Genomic DNA, 15,562 nt, shown 5'->3' with positions numbered 1-15,562 from the left:
TCCTCACCACTCCTCTCTTCTGCATTCCTCTCCTCTCTCTCCTCACCTCTCCTCTCTTTTCCATTCCTCTCCCCTCTCCTTGCCCCTCCTCTCCTCTCTCTCTCCTTGCCTCTCCTCTCCTCTCTTCTCCATTCCTCTCCTCTCTCTCTCCTCACCTCTCCTATCCTCTCTTCTCCATTCCTCTCCTCTCTTCTCCATTCCTCTCTCTTTCCTTGCCTCTCCTCTCTCTCTCCTTGCCTCTCCTCTCTTCTCCATTCCTCTCCTCTCTTCTCCATTCCGCTCTCTCCTCACCTCTCATCTCTTCTCCATTCCTCTCCTCTCTTCTTCATTCTTCTCTCTTTCCTTGCCTCTCCTCTCTTCTCCATTCCTCTCCTCTCTCTCTCCTCACCTCTCCTCTCTTCTCCATTCCTCTATTCCTCTCCTCTCTCCTCTCCTCTCATTGCCTCTCTCCTCTCTTCTCCTTGCCTCCTCTCTTCTCAATTCCTCTCCTCTCTCCTCACCTCTCATTGCCTCTCTCCTCTCCTTGCCTTCCTCTCTTCTCCATTCCTCTCTCTCTCCTCACCTCTCCTCTCCTCTCTTCTCCATTCCTCTCCTCTCTCCTCATCTCTCCTCTCCTCTCTTCTCCATTCCTCTCTCTCTCATTGCCTCTCCTCTGTCTCTCCTTGCCTCTCCTCTCTTCTCCATTTCTCTCCTCTCTTCTCCATTCCGCTCTCTCCTCACCTCTCCTCTCTTCTCCATTCCTCTCCTCTCTTCTTCATTCTCCTCTCATTGCCTCTCTCCTCTCTTCTCCTTGCCTCCTCTCTTCTCCATTCCTCTCCTCTCTCCTCACCTCTCATTGCCTCCCTCCTCTCCTTGCCTCTCCTCTCTTCTCCATTCCTCTCTCTCTCCTCACCTCTCCTCTCTTCTCCATTCCTCTCCTCTCTCTCTCTCCTCTCATTGCCTCTCTCCTCTCCTCTCCTTCTCTCCTGTAACAGAGGAGTTCATCATTGCGGCCCAGAGGTTTGGTCAGGTGACTCCAATGGAGCTGGACATCCTGTTCCAACTGGCCGACCTCTCTGAGTCCCGTGGGTGAGTCTCAGGGGGTATATCACACACACACACACACACACACACACACACACACACACACACACACACACACACACACACACACACACACACACACACACACACACACACACACACACACACACACACACACAAAAATAAAATAAAGAGCCCGATTCGGTTTAAATAGCTTCATTACAGTTGGCTGGCCCTCGCTTCTTACTCGTCGCCAAACCCACTGGCTTCAGGTCATCTACAAGACCCCGCTAGGTAAAGTCCCCCCTTATCTCAGCTCGCTGGTCACCATAGCAGCACCCACCTGTAGCACGCGCTCCAGCAGGTATATCTCTCTGGTCACCCCCAAAACCAATTCTTCCTTTGGCCGCCTCTCCTTCCAGTTCTCTGCTGCCAATGACTGGAACGAACTACAAAAATCTCTGAAACTGGAAACACTTATCTCCCTCACTAGCTTTAACCTCTTACACTTATGGTGGCGCTATTTCATTTTTGGAAGAAAAACGTTCCCGTTTTAAACAAGATATTTTGTCACAAAAAGATGCTCGACTATGCATATAATTGCTACTGTTCGAAAGAAAACACTCTGACGTGTCCAGAAATACAAATATCTTCTCTGTGCGTGCCCTTTAACGTGAGCTTCAGGCAAAACCAAGATGACTTGGCATCCAGGAAATGACAAGGATTTTTGAGGCTCTGTCTTTCATGATCTCCTTATATGGCTGTGAACGCAAGAGGAATGAGTCTGCCCTTTCTGTCGTTTCCCCAAGGTGTCTGCAGCATTGTGACGTATTTGTAGGCAGATCGTTGGAAGATTGACCATAAGAGACCACATTTACCACGTGTCCGCCCGGTGTCCTGCGCCGAAATTGGTGCGCAAAAGTCACCTGCCAGTATTTTTCCATGGGGCACAGAGAGAGAAGCAAGCTTCCATGAACTGCATGTCAATGAAGAGATATGTGAAAAAACACCTTGAGGATTGATTCCAAACAACGTTTGCCATGTTTCGGTCGATATTATGTAGTTAATCCGGAAAAAGTTTCACGTTGTAGGTGACTGCATTTTCGGTTCGTTTCGGTAGCCAGGCGCAATGTAGAAAACGGAACGATTTCTCCTACACACAGACGCTTTCAGGAAACACTGCGCATTTGGTATGTGGCTGGGAGTCTCCTCATTGAAAACATCAGAAGCTCTTCAAAGGTAAATGATTTTATTTATTTGGTTATCTGGCTTTTGTGAAAATGTTGCGTGCTACATGCTACACAAAATGCTATGCTAGCTTTGCATACTCTTACACAAATTAGTCAATTTCTATGGTTCAAAAGCATATTTTGAAAATCTGAGATGACAGTGTTGTTAAGAAAAGGCTAAGCTTGAGAGCAAACGCATTATTTTAATTTTATTTGCGATTTTCAGAAATCGTTAACGTTGCGTTATGCTAATGAGCCTGAGGCTTAGTCACAATCCCGGATCCGGGATGGGGAGTTTCAAGAGGCACCAGCTGTCAGAGCAGCTCACAGATTACTGCACCTGTACATAACCCATCTATAATTTAGCCCAAACAACTACCTCTTCCCCTACTGTATTTATTTATTTATTTAGCTCCTGCTTTGCTTTATCTTGGCCAGGTCGCAATTGTAAATGAGAACTTGTTCTCAATGTTCCTACCTGGTTAAATAAAGGTGAAATAATAATTTTTTTAAACAGTTATGTTCAAGATACATAATTATGCAGAGCAGATCATACATCATCAGCCCTCTCCGCCTTATTTTGAACTCAGTGATTTCCAGCAATATTGAATGAAGCCTCATATTAGGGAAACATTTTCCCAGAGTCACTGATATACAGCGTATTGTAGTCCATGCCTCTCATTGTATTTCCACATTAGCATGTATTGTTGTAGTTAATGCTAGTTTTCAGTTCATTGGATTTCAATAGCCTGTCCTTTAATGCGTGTGGTTGTCATTGGATCACTGGGGCTCGTCATACCTCTGGGACCCAGTCAATCCTCGTCCAAAATGTCTGCTTTCACTGCAGCGTGGTCAAGAGAGCCAGACATGACTGCTGCTCTGCTATGATGCCAGGATTAGAATCTACTTTCTCTCAACTAAGCCTTCAAAATTTATCCAAAGAAGGGGAGACAAACTTACACACACACACACACACACACACACACACACACACACACACACACACACACACACACACACACACACACACACACACACACACACACACACACACACACACACACACACACAGGGAAAGGGGAATCCACACAGCATACAGCACCCCAGTGGTTCTTCTAATTGTACACGGCTCACGTTCCCATGAATCTTGCTCAATAGGGCCGACCTGTGACGTAGAGAACCGGTAATTTCTGCCCTCTCTGAGCACCTGATGATTATTTCTGGGCAACGGGATACTTTAATAGTCTCCCCAGCCTCTGATTGGAGATGCAGGAGATAATTGCTCCCAATAATCGGAGGGGATTGAGCTGCTCCCAAATCTGGGAACGCCACAGATATGTTATGTGGAGGCCGAGTTGGAGAGGCCCGGGAATCACAGACAAATGTTTTTGTTTTGAGGGAGAGAGAAAGAGGGAGAGTGAGGTAGTCGGTCATTGATATTGTTGAATATCAGATATTGTTGAAAATCGTACCAGGGTCAGAAGGAAAAAGTCAGAAACACTGAAATGGTATAAACGTTTCGAAGTGTTTCTCGAATAATAGTTTAAAGCAATTCAACTTTTCCCTCTCTCCTCTCCTCCTCTCCTCCTCTCTCCTCTCCTCCTCTCTCCTCCTCTCTCCTCTCTCCTCTCCTCCTCTCCTCTCTCCTCTCCTCTCCTCCTCTCCTCCTCTCCTCCTCTCTCCTCACTCCTCCTCTCTCCTCTCCTCCTCTCTCCTCTCTCCTCTCCTCCTCTCTCCTCTCTCCTCTCCTCCTCTCTCCTCTCTCCTCTCCTCCAGCCGTGTTGGTCTGGTGGACATTGACAGGATTTCTCCGCTGGAGGAGGGGGCCCTCCCATACAACCTGGCTGAGGTCCAGAGACAGGTAATATATAGAGAGAGAAAGAAAGCAGGACAGAAAGAAGACTTGTTGATGGTTTTAGCTTTCTTTTCAGACTCAGAGATATAGGCTGGGATTAAATTCAAGGCTTGTAAAAGGCGCATTGTCGGCTGTTTAGTGACCTACGCTACAGCTTTGGATTGAATCCCGACCATAGTTATTTTCTAACTGTAGTATAGAAACATCTCCAACAACGTCCTGGCAATTGTCAGAGCTTTTAAGTTCACTGATGATGTTGTTGGGTATTTCGAAGATCACTTAGCAATACACTAGGACAGATATATCCAACATGAAGCATGAACAACTGAAGACAAAATCATCTTACTACAGGATCCCAAAATACCAGTCCAAATTCCAGCCCACTCGCTCTATTTCTGTCAGAACAAACTGCTAAGGAAAACACAACTTCTCTCCATAGAAATACCATTAGACATCAGAAACCTCTCTGTGACATTATATCTTTATCAATTCAACTTTTAAAACCATGTTAATTCAAGACCAACTGCAGCCGTCCAAATCAGTTATCTCAAATGTATTGAGGGGAAATGAAGAATGAGTGAAGTGTTTGAAACAAAACGGCTGAGGAAAAAAAATGGAAAGAAAGTTGGATGGATGTTTCTTTTTTTCCCTCCTGTTAGAAGTTCTGCCTGGTCTGCAGAGTGAGACAGCGCGGTGTTGTGGGGTGAGTTCCTCCTCCTCTGACTGCAGCCAGGCGAGGCTCCAGGCCGGGCCGGGCCGGAGCAGGGGCCCAGGGTAGAGACGCCAGTCCCACCACAATGAGCCACTTTGGGCTGTGTGGTCTGGCCTCTGCGGGCTATAGGCCAGCTCTCCCTCTGAACCTCCAACCCTCCTCATCTGGCTCTGACTCAGAGAGAGAAGAGGAAGGAGGGGGGGTCCTCTGGGGGCAGAAAGGGGCAGACAGAGGGGGGTTAGGGGCTCAGATGGTTCCTGACAGGTGGACCTGTTCCAGAGCGGGGCTGTCCTCTTTACTTCCCTTCCCCAGGGACGATGGCTGAGCGCTGGGCACGGCAGGCCAGGGCACAGGTGCCTCCGGCTGGGTATGTGGAGCAGAATGCTTGGATGATGTTGCTATCAGTAACAATCAGCTGATTTTGTGCTCTGATGTGTGCCAATGGCATGGGCAAGGGGTGGCATCCAATCAAACCAGGGCTCCTGATTCTGGTTTTGTGCTACTAACTTCTTACCATAAATGCTTCTGTGCCTGATTGGAGTTTTTCAAACGAATCCAAAACATTCAAACTGGTGGGAATCAATGGTAGAGGGCAATTCATTGAATCACAGAATAGAGACATAAATGTGAATATATAGCCTATAGTGATGATAAAATGAAATGATATATCTGGTGGCGTAACATGAGATGACTTGGTACAGTATGGGATGGTGTCTAATCATGTCAGAGTAGACACAGTGTTTTATTCAGCAGTAAACTCAACATGACTCTCTATCTCTCTCTCTCTCTCTCTCTCTCTCTCTCTCTCTATTTCTCTCTTCTCCCTCCTCTCTCTCTCTCTCTCTCTCTCTATTTCTCTCTTCTCCCTCCTCTCTCTTGTTCTCTCTCTCGTTCTCTCTCGCTCTCTCTCTCTCTCTTCTCTCTCTCTCTCTCTGTCTTTTTCTCTCTCTCTCATTCTCTCTCTCTCTCTTTTCTCCCTCTCTCTCTCTCTCTCTCCCGTTCTCTCTCTTCTCCCTCTCTCAATTCAATTAAATTCAATTGACTTTATTGACATTGCAAGTTCATTATTACTTACATTGTCAAAGTATACATGGGATTACCATTAACAACAACTACAACAACAATATTAATGAGAACAACAATACATTAAAGCAATAGTAGTAGACCAGGGTCAACATGACTGAGAAGACATATGACGGGGTATGGAAGACAAAACAAAACAAGATGGAAATATTATCGACATGCACTTTTCACTCTCCGTCCCTCAGGTTGTGGCAGGAGGACACATATTTGCCTGCCAAAACTGCACATTTAGGCTTTTCACCTAATAAATATTAGATTTTTTTCTTCATCTTTTATAGTTTCAAATTCTTTGTATTGAATTATAATTTTGGGAAAGAAATATAATCTTAGGTCTGAGTATTTGTCACAGTGTAATAGGAAATGCAGCTATGTCTCTACCTCTCCCCTGGAGCAGAGTGAGCACAGCCTGTCCTCTCTGGGCAGCCAGGTTTGTCTGTGATGACCAGTCTCTATAGCCAGACTGTGCTTACTGAGTCTGTACCTTACTGAGTCTGTACTGAGTCTGTACCTAGTTGGTGAACTGAGCTGTGATTCTCACTGAGCTTCAGAACCAACTGGCTGAGGGGACTCTTCTCTTGTTGCATCTCTTGACATTGTAGAGCTGTGTGATGGAATGTTTTGGGGTCACTTGTTTTTAGATGGTTGTAAAATTTGATGGCTATTTTTTCTAATCAAATGAGGAGGGGGTATTGGCCCAATTCTGCTCTACGTGCGTTATTTGGAGTTTTTCTTTGCACTTGCAATACAGTCTTGCAAAACTCGCATGCAGTATTTCAATTGGATGTTTGTCCCATTTGGTAAATTCATTATTAGAGATTGGACCCCATACTTCACTGCCATATAGAGAATTGGTTCTATAACTGATTGAAACATTTTGAGCCAGATTCTAATTGGAATTTTGATTTTGATGTTCCTTCTAATGACATAGAATGCTCTTCTTGCTTTGTCTCTCAGCTCATTCACAGCCATGTGAAAGCTACCTGTGTTGCTGATATTTAGTCCTAGATATGTGTAGTTTTTGGTGTGTTCTAATAGAACTGTGTCCAAATAGAATCTCTCTCTCTCTCTCTCACCATCTCTTCTCCCTCTATCTATCTCTCTCCCTCTATCTCTATCTCTTCTCCCTTTATCTCTCTGTCTCTCTCTCTATATATCTCTCTCCCTCTCTCTCTCTCGTTCTCTCTCTCACCATCTCTTCTCCATCTCTCTATCTCTTCTCCCTCTCTCAATTTAATTAAAACATTTTAAATTTAAGGGCTTTATCAAATCAATCCAATCAAATCTAATTTATTTGTCACATACACGTGTTTAGCTGTTGTTATTGCGGGTGTAGCGGAATGCTTGTGTTTCTAGCTCCAACAGTGCAGTAATATCTAACAAGTAATATCTACAGTTGACAACATTGGCATGGGAAACATATGTTAACATTGCCAAAGCAAGTGAAATAGATAATAAACAAAAGTGAAATAAACTATATGTAATGATCGTCGTTGGAATGAGACCAAAGCGCAGCGTGGAAATTGTTCATATTTAATGTTCACAAAAAAACACTCAAACAAAATGACAAACGGAGAAAACGAAAGTGCACAGTTCTTTCAGGGAAACGACCTAAACAGAAAACAATCACCCACAAAACACAGGTGGGAAAAGGCTACCTAAGTATGATTCTCAATCAGAGACAACGAACGACACCTGCCTCTGATTGAGAACCATACTAGGCCAAACACGTAGAAAATATAACATAGAAAAAGGAACATAGACAACCCACCCCAACCCACGCCATGACCAACCTAACACAAAGACATAAAAGAAGAAACTAAGGTCAGAATGTGACACAATACAAACAAAATGTACAGTAAATATTATGTCTATATACAGTGTTGTAATGATGTGCAAATAGTTAAAGTACAAAAGAGAAAATAACAAACATAAATATGGGTTGTATTTACAATGGTGTTTATTCTTCACTGGTTGCCCTTTTCTTGTGGCATCAGGCCACAAAACTTGCTGCTATGGTGGCACTGTGGAATTTCACCCAATAAATATGTGAGTTTTGGATTTGTTTTCAAATGATTTGTGGATCTGTGTAATCTGAGGGAAATGTGTCTCTAATATGGTCATACATTGGGCAGGAGGTTAGGAAGTGCAGATCAGTTCTATCTCATTTTGTGGGCAGTGAGCACATAGCCTGTCTTCTCTTGAGAGCCATGTCTGCCTATGGCCTTTCTCAATAGCAAGGCTATGCTCACTGAGTCTGTACATAGTCAAAGCGTTCCTTATGTTTGGGTCAGTCACAGTGGTCAGGCATTCTGTTTAGGGCCAAATAGCATTCTAGTTTGCTCAGTTTTTTGTTAATTCTTATCTCTCTCTCACCATCTCTTCGCCCCCCTCTCTCTCCCCCTCCCCTCTCTCTCTGTTGTGTCTCTTCCAGCTGTCCGGTGGTGACCCGTCCCGATCTGTTCTCATCCAGGTAGCAGAGTCCGCCTACAGGTTTGGCCTCGGCTCCATCGCCGGCGGTAAGTCACGTTTTCGTCTTAAATGCCACCCTATTTCTTATGTAGTGAACTGCTTTTGACCAGATCCCTTAAAGTGTGCACTACATAGGGAAAAATGTGCCATCTGGGACAGGGCCCACGGATTATTGTGTCACCACTACCTCCTCACCTGCCCCATGACACTCACATCACCCTCCACCCCATCACCCTCCACCCCCCACCCCATCACCCTCCACCCCCCTGGCCCCTCCACCCCATCACCTTCCACCCCATCACCTTCCACCCCATCACCCTCCACCCCATCACCCTCCACCCCATCACCCTCCAACCCATCACCCTCCACCCCATCACCCTCCACCCCATCACCTTCCACCCCATCACCCTCCACCCCATCACCTTCCACCCATCACCCTCCACCCCATCACCCTCCACCCCTTCACCCTCCACCCCATCACCCTCACCCCATCACCTTCCACCCCATCACACTCCACCCCATCACCCTCCACCCCCTGGCCCCTCCAACCCCGAGGCCCCTCCACCCCATCACCCTCCACCCTCCCATCACCCTCCACCCCATCACACTCCACCCCATCACACTCCACCCCATCACCCTCCACCCCCCTGGCCCCTCCACCCCCGAGGCCCCTCCACCCCTTCACCCTCCACCCTCCCATCACCCTCCACCCCATCACCCTCCACCCCATCACCCTCCACCCCATCACCTTCCACCCCATCACCCTCTACCCCATCACCTTCCACCCCATCACCCTCCACCCCATCACCACCCACCCCATCACACTCCACCCCATCACCCTCTACCCCATCACTCTCCACCCCCTGGCCCCTCCACCCCCGAGGCCCCTCCACCCCATCACCCTCCACCCTCCCATCACCCTCCACCCCATCACCCTCCACCCCCCTGGCCCCTCCACCCCCGAGGCCCCTCCACCCCATCACACTCCACCCCATCACACTCCACCCCATCACACTCCACCCCATCACACTCCACCCCATCACCCTCCACCCCATCACACTCCACCCCATCACACTCCACCCCATCACACTCCACCCCATCACACTCCACCCCATCACCTTCCACCCCATCACCCTCCACCCCCTCATCACCCTCCACCCCCCTGCCTCCTCCACCCCCGAGGCCCCTCCACCCCCCCATCACCCTCCACCCCCTGCCTCCTCCACCCCCGAGGCCCCTCCACCCCCATCACCCTCCACCCCCGAGGCCCCTCCACCCCCATCACCCTCCACCCCCCATCACCCTCCACCCCCGAGGCCCCTCCTGCCCCCCATCACCCTCCACCCCCGAGGCCCCTCCACCCCCGAGGCCCCTCCTGACCCCCATCACCCTCCACCCCCGAGGCCCCTCCTGCCCCCCATCACCCTCCACCCCCTGGCCCCTCCAACCCCGAGGCCCCTCCACCCCATCACCCTCCACCCCCATCACCCTCCACCCTCATAAGAAAAGGAGAAAAACAAAGGGCTTCCTATTGCGTTCTGCAGGGTGATTTCTCCACTTAAAGAGGACAGGGGCTCATTGCGCCATGGGAACTCCCTGTGTTTGGACTCTTTTGTACCTGATCAGAGAGAGAGAGCTTTTTGGGGAGGGGTGCGGTCGTGTCCCTCTCCTCCCTTCCCTCCTTCCCCCATCTTTGAGGAGATGTTACCCCTCCTCCCCCTCTACAGGAGACAGGTTAATAAGGAGGTAGCACCCTCCCTGACCGTCCCCTCTCTAATTAAACCTGTTGGTCCAGTTGGATCCCCTCTTTGTGTCCAGTCGCAGAGCCGTCAGATAACACATGACTGACGAGCCTGGAAACTCCAGACAACTGAGCCTCCCTTTTGGATCGTTTGATGTCTCCCACCATCACCACACACCCTTCTTATCTTCCTCTTTTGTCTCACTCTCCTCATCCTCACCTGTCCCAGGTTGCTGTGATGTTGCCCACATTGGGTGAATGTTATCTGAATGTCTTTGTAACATCTTCATGACACCTTTATAATGCCTTTGCAACACTTCATGGTAACTTAGTAACTTATAATAATGTATTTGTGCCATCACATGTACTTATACACTGCCGTTCAAAAGTTTGGTGTCACTTAGAAATGTCCTTGTTTTTGAAAGTAAGGCTCATTTTTGATCCATTAAAATAACATAAAATTGATCAGAAATGCAGTGTAGACATTGCTAATGTTGTAAATGACAATTGTGGAAAAAAGCTGGAAATGGCAGATTTTTAATGGAATATCTACATAGGCGTACAGAGGCCCATTATCAGCAACCATCACTCATGGCACGTCATGTTAGCTAATCCAAACTTTTGAAAGGTGGTGTAGATCTTGGTGAAGAGCAACATACGGCAATAACAATAACAACCTAATGGCGTCTTTCTGGCATCTTTCCTCTAACGCCTTAATAAAGTCGTGTGTTTCCAGCTGTGGGAGCCACAGCAGTTTACCCCATAGACCTGGTGAAGACCAGGATGCAGAACCAGAGGACCACAGGCTCCCTGGTGGAAGAGCTCATGTACAAGAACAGCTTGGACTGCTTCAAGAAGGTGCTGCGTTATGAAGGCTTTTTCGGCCTCTATAGAGGTCAGTACCAGACGGGATGTGTCCCAAATGGCACCCTATTCCCTATATAGTACACAGTTTTTAGCCAGAGTAGTGCACTATTTAGGATGTAGTGATAGGCTAATGATCATCACTACAGCTCTGGGTAGAGGTAGGCACAGATTTAGGATCAGCTTACCCTCATCTCAACCTAACCATATGAATTAAAACACAAATCTGACCTGAGATCAGCTTCGACTTCATCTCACTCCATCACAACAACAGATGGGGTTTAGAGGTTTGGTAGAAGAGAGGGGGAAGAGGAGAGGAGGGCGGGTCTGAGTTCACCTTCCCTCTGACCTGGCTTCTTTGAAGTGATTAAAGGTTGTCTCGGGAGTTTCAGGGGGACAATGCACGTCGCACGCAAAGGCCACATACCAGCAGAGCTCTGTCACAATGGTGGTGTGTGACTGCCCCAGCCAGACTTCAACTGGCATTAATATAATAAGTACCTGCACTCAGGGAGCGGGGGGATGGAGGGACAGGGAGCGGGGGGTTTTAGGAAGAGGGAGCGGGGTTAGGAAGGAGAGAGAGGGAGGGAGGGAGGGAGGGAGGGTTGGGAGGAGGGAGGGAGGGAGGGAGAGGGAGGGAGGGAGGGAGGGTTGGGAGGAGGGAGGGAGGGGAAGGTAGGAGGGAGAGGGAGGGTTGGGAGGAGGGAGAGGGAGGGAGGGAGGGAGCAGAAGGAAGGAGTGGGGTTAGGAAGGTTCTTGAACAACACACTATATCATATGATTTGAAAAGGGGGGGTGACTTTTGGAATTCTCTGAATTATGATTGACAGGTGAGTTCTCCCCTGAGGGTTCTAAGAGGAAGTGGGAATCCTTAGTGTCTGTCAGAGGACACCAAGCCTTTAGAGAGGTCTCTGACATTACAGACACACGGTCAGACAGACCTGGCTCCAAGGTGGTGGTACACTGGCAGATACCAGCTCTCTGTTCTCTACTCCTAGACATCATGTGACCAAACATCAAATGATACAGTTGTATTTGAATGGCCACCTAGTCACCAAGTCACATGGTACAGTCCCACAACAAAACAAACTTAAACGAGGAAGAAAATTTGAAAGACTCCAGAAGCAAACACATTTGCTTGTTATTAGTTTCTTGAATCTCATATATTGTTATTCCCATTAACATGTATCTACTGTGTAGTAAAGCGGGTTATGTTATATTAGCCACTGAGGAGAGTGTCATAAGCCAACTCAGGGGAAGTTTCTGTTTTAATGTAATGAAGTTGAGCTTTTTCCTTCGCCTCCCCTGTTTCCCATTACTGAATGAGGTGAGCATTAGAATGGTGAGACAGCCAGACCAGAACCAGAACACCACACACTGCAAACACTAGGATGATGTCATCATCTCGAGACGGGAACCCTTACGTAAACAACGCAGCAGCATGAGAAAGCAGTAAGCGTCTCTAACTACAACTGTGAGCTGTTATGGGCCATTTAATAATAATATAACTCGTGTGTGGTTCTCAGCCTGAGCCCTGCCACAAACACAACTAACGCTCCTGTTTCTGTTTGTGAGTTCCAGCCCAGCTGAAGCCATGCTAATCATTATGTTTGTGCTCCTGTGTCTGACTCTGTGTGGCCTGTTTTGGGCCCTGCGTTCACTACCCCCCTCCAACCTCTCCACTATTAAGCTGAGATGGGTCATCCAACACACTCCAATCAGATTATTTGGTTTATTTTTATCTGGCTGGAAGTCTTGGGTTGTAATTTAGGACCGCATAAACTTTGGTTAGAGTGTTTTATGTCTTTTTTTGTATTCTGGGAAGGAGTTTCTATCACTTTGTTAGTCTTTTAAGACCCTGATGTCCCCACACCCCACATCAATAGTGTTATTTAGTGTCAGGGGGATCTGGCAGAATTGAATACAGCAGGGTATGTGTTTCATGTGGAGGGGGACTGTGCTGTGCCGCGGTCTGTCAGTGTGTATGTGTGTGTGTGTATGTGTGTCATACTTCCTTGGCCCTTCTCTTTTCTAATCATGTTGTGTCCTAATGATAGGTCTGGTACCACAGCTACTGGGTGTGGCCCCGGAGAAAGCCATAAAGCTGACAGTAAGTGCCTTGTTTCTCTACATGGAGACCAGTTACCACGGAGCCCCTCACTGGGCCCTAGTTGAACATTTACCTCTAGTTTTAGTTTAATATACAGTACATATTTGATGTGCATAGACACACACACACACACACTCACTCACTCACTCACTCACTCACTCACTCACTCACTCACTCACTCACTCACTCACTCACTCACTCACTCACTCACACCCCACCCCCTCAATGTAACAAATCAAACCCCAATGTATCAAATCAATGTTTTTTTACACAGCACATTTCAAACATGGAATGCAACGCAGTGTGCTTCACGGGAAAAAATGAATAAAATACAATGAAAATAAAAGCTGAAATATTTACTACACAACAAACATAAGATAAACAACTAAAGAATCACACAAACTGAACAACTAAAAAGCACCCTAAGGAAATGCAAAGCAACAAATATTTGTAAGATGTCTTTTAAATATGTTCACAGTTCCGGCTCCCCTCAGGTTCTCTAGCAGGCTATTCCTGAGGCTGGGGGCATAGTAACGATGGCTGCCTCCATGCATCTTGGTCCTAGGCTTTGGGATAGTTAAAAGGCTGCCTCTCCATGCATCTTGGTCCTAGGCTTTGGGATAGTTAAAAGGCTGTCTCTCCATGCCTCTTGGTCCTAGGCTTTGGGATAGTTAAAAGGCTGCCTCCATGCTTCTTGGTCCTAGGCTTTGGGATAGTTAAAAGGCTGCCTCCATGCATCTTGGTCCTAGGCTTTGGGATAGTTAAAAGGCTGCCTCCATGCATCTTGGTCCTAGGCTTTGGGATAGTTAAAAGGCTGCCTCCATGCATCTTGGTCCTAGGCTTTGGGATAGTTAAAAGGCTGTCTCTCCATGCATCTTGGTCCTAGGCTTTGGGATAGTTAAAAGGCTGCCTCCATGCATCTTGGTCCTAGGCTTTGGGATAGTTAAAAGGCTGCCTCTCCATGCATCTTGGTCCTAGGCTTTGGGATAGTTAAAAGGCTGCCTCCATGCATCTTGGTCCTAGGCTTTGGGATAGTTAAAAGGCTGCCTCTCCATGCATCTTGGTCCTAGGCTTTGGGATAGTTAAAAGGCTGTCTCTCCATGCCTCTTGGTCCTAGGCTTTGGGATAGTTAAAAGGCTGCCTCTCCATGCCTCTTGGTCCAAGGCTTTGGGATAGTTAAAAGGCTGTCTCTCCATGTCTCTTGGTCCTAGGCTTTGGGATAGTTAAAAGGCTGTCTCTCCATGTCTCTTGGTCCTAGGCTTTGGGATAGTTAAAAGGCTGTCTCTCCATGTCTCTTGGTCCTAGGCTTTGGGATAGTTAAAAGGCTGTCTCTCCATGTCTCTTGGTCCTAGGCTTTGGGATAGTTAAAAGGCTGTCTCTCCATGTCTCTTGGTCCAAGGCTTTGGGATAGTTAAAATGCTGCCTCTCCATGCCTCTTGTTTCTAGGCTTTGGGATAGTTAAAAGGCTGCCTCTCCATGCCTCTTGGTCCAAGGCTTTGGGATAGTTAAAAGGCTGTCTCTCCATGCCTCTTGGTCCAAGGCTTTGGGATAGTTAAAAGGCTGTCTCTCCATGTCTCTTGGTCCAAGGCATTGGGATAGTTAAAAGGCTGTCTCTCCATGCCTCTTGGTCCTAGTCTTTGGGATCGTTAAAAGGCCAGTGCCAGAGGACCTGAGGGACCTACTGGGTACATAACGTAAAAGCATGTCTGACATGCATTGGGGTGAACAATCGTGTATTGATTTAAAAACCAATAGAATAATCTTAAAATGAATTCAAATACTCACAGGCATCCAGTGCAGAGACCTTACCTCATAATAACAAAGCAAAATCAAGTTTAGACATTTTTGCTAATTTATAAAAAAACAAAAAACAGAAATACCTTATTTGCATAAATATTCAGAACCTTTCTTATGAGACTCGAAATTAAGCTCAGGTGCATCCTGTTTCCATTGACCATCCTTGAGATGTTGCTACAACTTGGAGTCCACCTGTGGTAAATTCAATTGATTTGACATGATTTGGAAAGGTACACACCTGTCTATATTAGGTCCCACAGTTGACAGTGCATGTCAGAGCAAAATTGTCTGCAGCATCGAAGGCCCCCAAGAACATAGTGGCCTGCATCATTCTTAATTGGAAGCAGTTTGGGACCACCAAGACTCTTCCTAGAGCTGGCCACCCAGCCAAACTGAGCAATCAGGGGAGAAGGCCCTTTTTCAGGGAGGTGACCAAGAATCGATGGTCACTCTGACAGAGCCACAGAATTCCTCTGTGGAGATGGGAGAACCTTCCAGAAGGACAACCATCTCTGTAGCACTCCACCAATCAGGCAGAGTGGCCAGACGGAAGCCACTTCTCAGTAAAAGGCACACAACAGCCCGCTTGGAGTTTGCCAAATGGCACCTAAAGAACTCTCAGACCATGAGAAACAAGATTCTCTGGTCTGATGAAACCAGGATTGAACTCTTTGGCTTA

General features: G+C 47.2%; 1 protein-coding gene across 1 annotated transcript in view; it reads left to right on the top strand.

Annotated features, from left to right (window-relative positions):
* The window catches only part of LOC135551361 (electrogenic aspartate/glutamate antiporter SLC25A13, mitochondrial), a 91,190-nt gene that overhangs the window by 45,261 nt on the left and 30,367 nt on the right, over positions 1 to 15,562 (top strand). The window contains 5 exon segments of the mRNA XM_064982580.1: positions 975 to 1,068; positions 4,029 to 4,113; positions 8,334 to 8,418; positions 10,849 to 11,007; positions 13,034 to 13,086. Of these exon segments, the coding sequence (XP_064838652.1) occupies positions 975 to 1,068; positions 4,029 to 4,113; positions 8,334 to 8,418; positions 10,849 to 11,007; positions 13,034 to 13,086 (476 nt within the window).

Source organism: Oncorhynchus masou, chromosome 13, assembly GCF_036934945.1.
Source record: "Oncorhynchus masou masou isolate Uvic2021 chromosome 13, UVic_Omas_1.1, whole genome shotgun sequence".
In the NCBI taxonomy this organism is placed as follows: Eukaryota; Metazoa; Chordata; class Actinopteri; order Salmoniformes; family Salmonidae; genus Oncorhynchus; species Oncorhynchus masou.
Note: the sequence above shows the minus strand (reverse complement) of the source record. Positions and strands in the feature narration are given on the sequence as shown.